The sequence below is a fragment of the Coptis chinensis genome, chromosome 6 (genome assembly GCF_015680905.1).
Source record: "Coptis chinensis isolate HL-2020 chromosome 6, ASM1568090v1, whole genome shotgun sequence".
Classification (NCBI taxonomy): Eukaryota; Viridiplantae; Streptophyta; class Magnoliopsida; order Ranunculales; family Ranunculaceae; genus Coptis; species Coptis chinensis.
In genome coordinates this window covers 48233626-48236247 of record NC_141461.1, presented here as the reverse complement: position 1 = coordinate 48236247, position 2622 = coordinate 48233626, and the positions used below count along the sequence as shown (strand labels likewise).

The following is a 2622-nucleotide window of genomic DNA, read 5'->3' as shown; positions in this document are numbered from 1 at the left end:
GCACAACTGTAATGCATGACTTCTTGGGAACAACATGGACTGGACTGACCCAAACACTATCAAAGATAGGGTATATAATACCTGCATCAAGTAATCTTAAAACTTCCTCCCTCACCACCTCCTTCATGGTGGGGTTCAGACGATGGTGCGGTTCACGTGATGTCTTTGCTCCTTCTTCAAGATGTATGCGATGGGTGCACACACTAGGGTCAATGCCCTTGATGTCATCTAAAGATCATCATATTGCAGAACGGTGTTCTTGAATGATATGAATTAAACGGCCTTCTTGATCGGCAGTAAACTTGGATGAAATAATAATTAGGTGACTGCCATCTGGATCAAGATGTACATACTTTAAATCTGAAGGAAGAGGCTTTAAGTCAAGGGTGGGAGGAGTTGGGATCAAAGATTCTTGAGGAAAGTCATCTTCAACAGAGAAGACGGATCGATGTTCTTCTGAATCGCTAGACATCACGGTAGTAGGGTCAAATAGTGGTATTGACTCTAATAACTCATTGACGTCCTTACTGTATGAGTTAACATCAAATTCAGAAACACCAACCGACATAAATTGGTGCACTTCGTCATTAGGAAAAGAGCTTGTTAGATACTCTTACGCGAAACTGTCAATCATCCTAATCTCCCCATCAATGTTGGCATCTGGAATTTCTTTCATTAGCTTGAAAACATTTACCTCAACAGAAAGATTTCCAAAGGACATGGTCATTGAACCATCCTGACAGTTTATTAGGGCATTTGCAATTGTAAGGATAGGAATAGAGTCACAGACAACTTCTATATCCAGAATGACAAAATCAACGGGATAGTAGAAGTCTTGGACTTTTATGAGGGCATTTTCCACAATGCGTTTGGGATACTTGATGGAACGATCGGCTAACTGCTGAGTCATGTTAGTAGGTTTGAGTCCATGAAAACCTAGCTGTTTGAACATGTAATATGGAAGTAAGTTTACGCTTTCGCCTTGGTCTAGGAGTGCAATAGCAGTATATTTGTCTCCCAATGTGCATGGAACAGTGGGTCTACTTGGGTCCTTATATTTGATAATACCATTTGTTTCTGTGATGGAAGGGAACTGTTTTGTGAGGAACTCTTGTTGAGGAACATTGGTTCTCCTTTTGGTAATGCACATATCTTTCAAAAACTTTGCATGTTTTGGCAATTGTTTAAAGGCTTCGAGAAATGGTAAGTTGATGGTCAAATTCTTGAAAGTTTTTCAAATCTCATCAAAATTTTCATCAGGTTTGTTCTTTGCCAAACGTGCCGGAAACGGTGCCTTTGGTCGGAATTTGGCATACGGATTAGCTTGATTGTTTCCCAGTGTCATGGATGGTGACTTTGTTGGAAGTGGTGATTCCTGCATAGATTCAGCATCGGAAACAAGTATATTGGGAGGTGTAGTGGCATTTGGGTGATCATCTGGCATACGTATTTGATTATCTACTATTTTGCCAGAACGAAGAGTAGTGATTACATTCACCTCACCCTGGTTTAGATTACTTGTACCTAGTGCATTATTGAGTTCAAAGGCAGTGTTTGCTGGCTTAGGGTTTGGAGCTGCTTGTCCAGGAAACACGCCTTTTTTATTCTTATCCTGTGCTAAAAGTTGAAGAGATTGCTGGATAGACGTCAGGATTTGAGATTGTTGATTCATGTATGCCAAGAAAGTCTCAGTCGTCTTATTAGTAGAAGGTTGCACAGGAGGAGCAACAGGAACTAGTTCACGGTTATTGTTGATAGGCTGAGGATGATAGTCGTAACTTTGATTCAATAAAACAAGGCTGCGGTTGTTTAGGAAGTTTGGATTTGAATTGCTTGGTAACTGATTTTGACCTTTTTGGTACTGCTGATTATTCCCTTTTTGGTATGGAGTATAGTTGGTGGATGGTCGAATAGGCAAATTGGTGAAACCTGGAGGAGCCATCTGCTGTGTACTTGGTCGCCAAGCGAAATTCGGATGCTGTCTCCATGGTTCATTAGGGATGTTGAATGCACAAGCTTCTTCAGATGTTTGGGTAGTGGAATTATATAACAAGAGACAATATGCATCAGGATGGTCAGGATTTAGGCAAAGAAAACATGGGGAAGTGTTAACGTTCATGACCTGTTTTGGTTTTTTATCTTTTACTTGAACTGCGAGAGCATCTACCTTCTTTGTTAGGGATTCGATCAAGGTTTTTAATTCTAAATTGGGTTTTACCTCAAACATAGATGTAGCTTTGGGTACAGTGTCCTTAGATGATATGGAGGAATCAGTGTTATCCCAATGGGTACTTCTTGTCGCTAGTTTTTCTAGAAAAGTGTATGCCTCAGTAGCCCCTTTGTCCATGGAACAACTGTCGTACATGATATCAAGCGTTTCTTTTTGATGATCGGAAAGACCATTAAAGAATGAACAGACAAGGATAGCGGTGTCGAGTTGATGATGAGGACATTCTAAAAGAAGATCGGTAAATCGACTATATGCTTCCGTAAAGGATTCATGAGGATGTTAGCGAAATATTTGTATCTTCTGAAGTATTTTAGTAGTTTTCTTCTGAGTGTAGAATTTGAATATGAAACATTGTACAAGTTTGTTCCATGTGTCGATGGATTGTGGCTGTT

At 40.0% G+C, this 2622-nt stretch overlaps 1 protein-coding gene across 1 annotated transcript; it reads right to left on the bottom strand.

The window, feature by feature from the left end:
• Positions 1 to 238: 238 nt before the first annotated feature.
• Positions 239 to 1150, bottom strand: LOC147493339 (uncharacterized). The gene is made up of 3 exons (XM_086567829.1): positions 791 to 1150; positions 618 to 679; positions 239 to 527 (listed from the first exon to the last, which is right to left on the bottom strand). Exons 1-3 carry the CDS (start codon positions 1148 to 1150, stop codon positions 239 to 241), a joined length of 711 nt encoding a protein of 236 aa, XP_086423955.1.
• Between the last annotated feature and the right edge of the window lie 1472 nt (positions 1151 to 2622).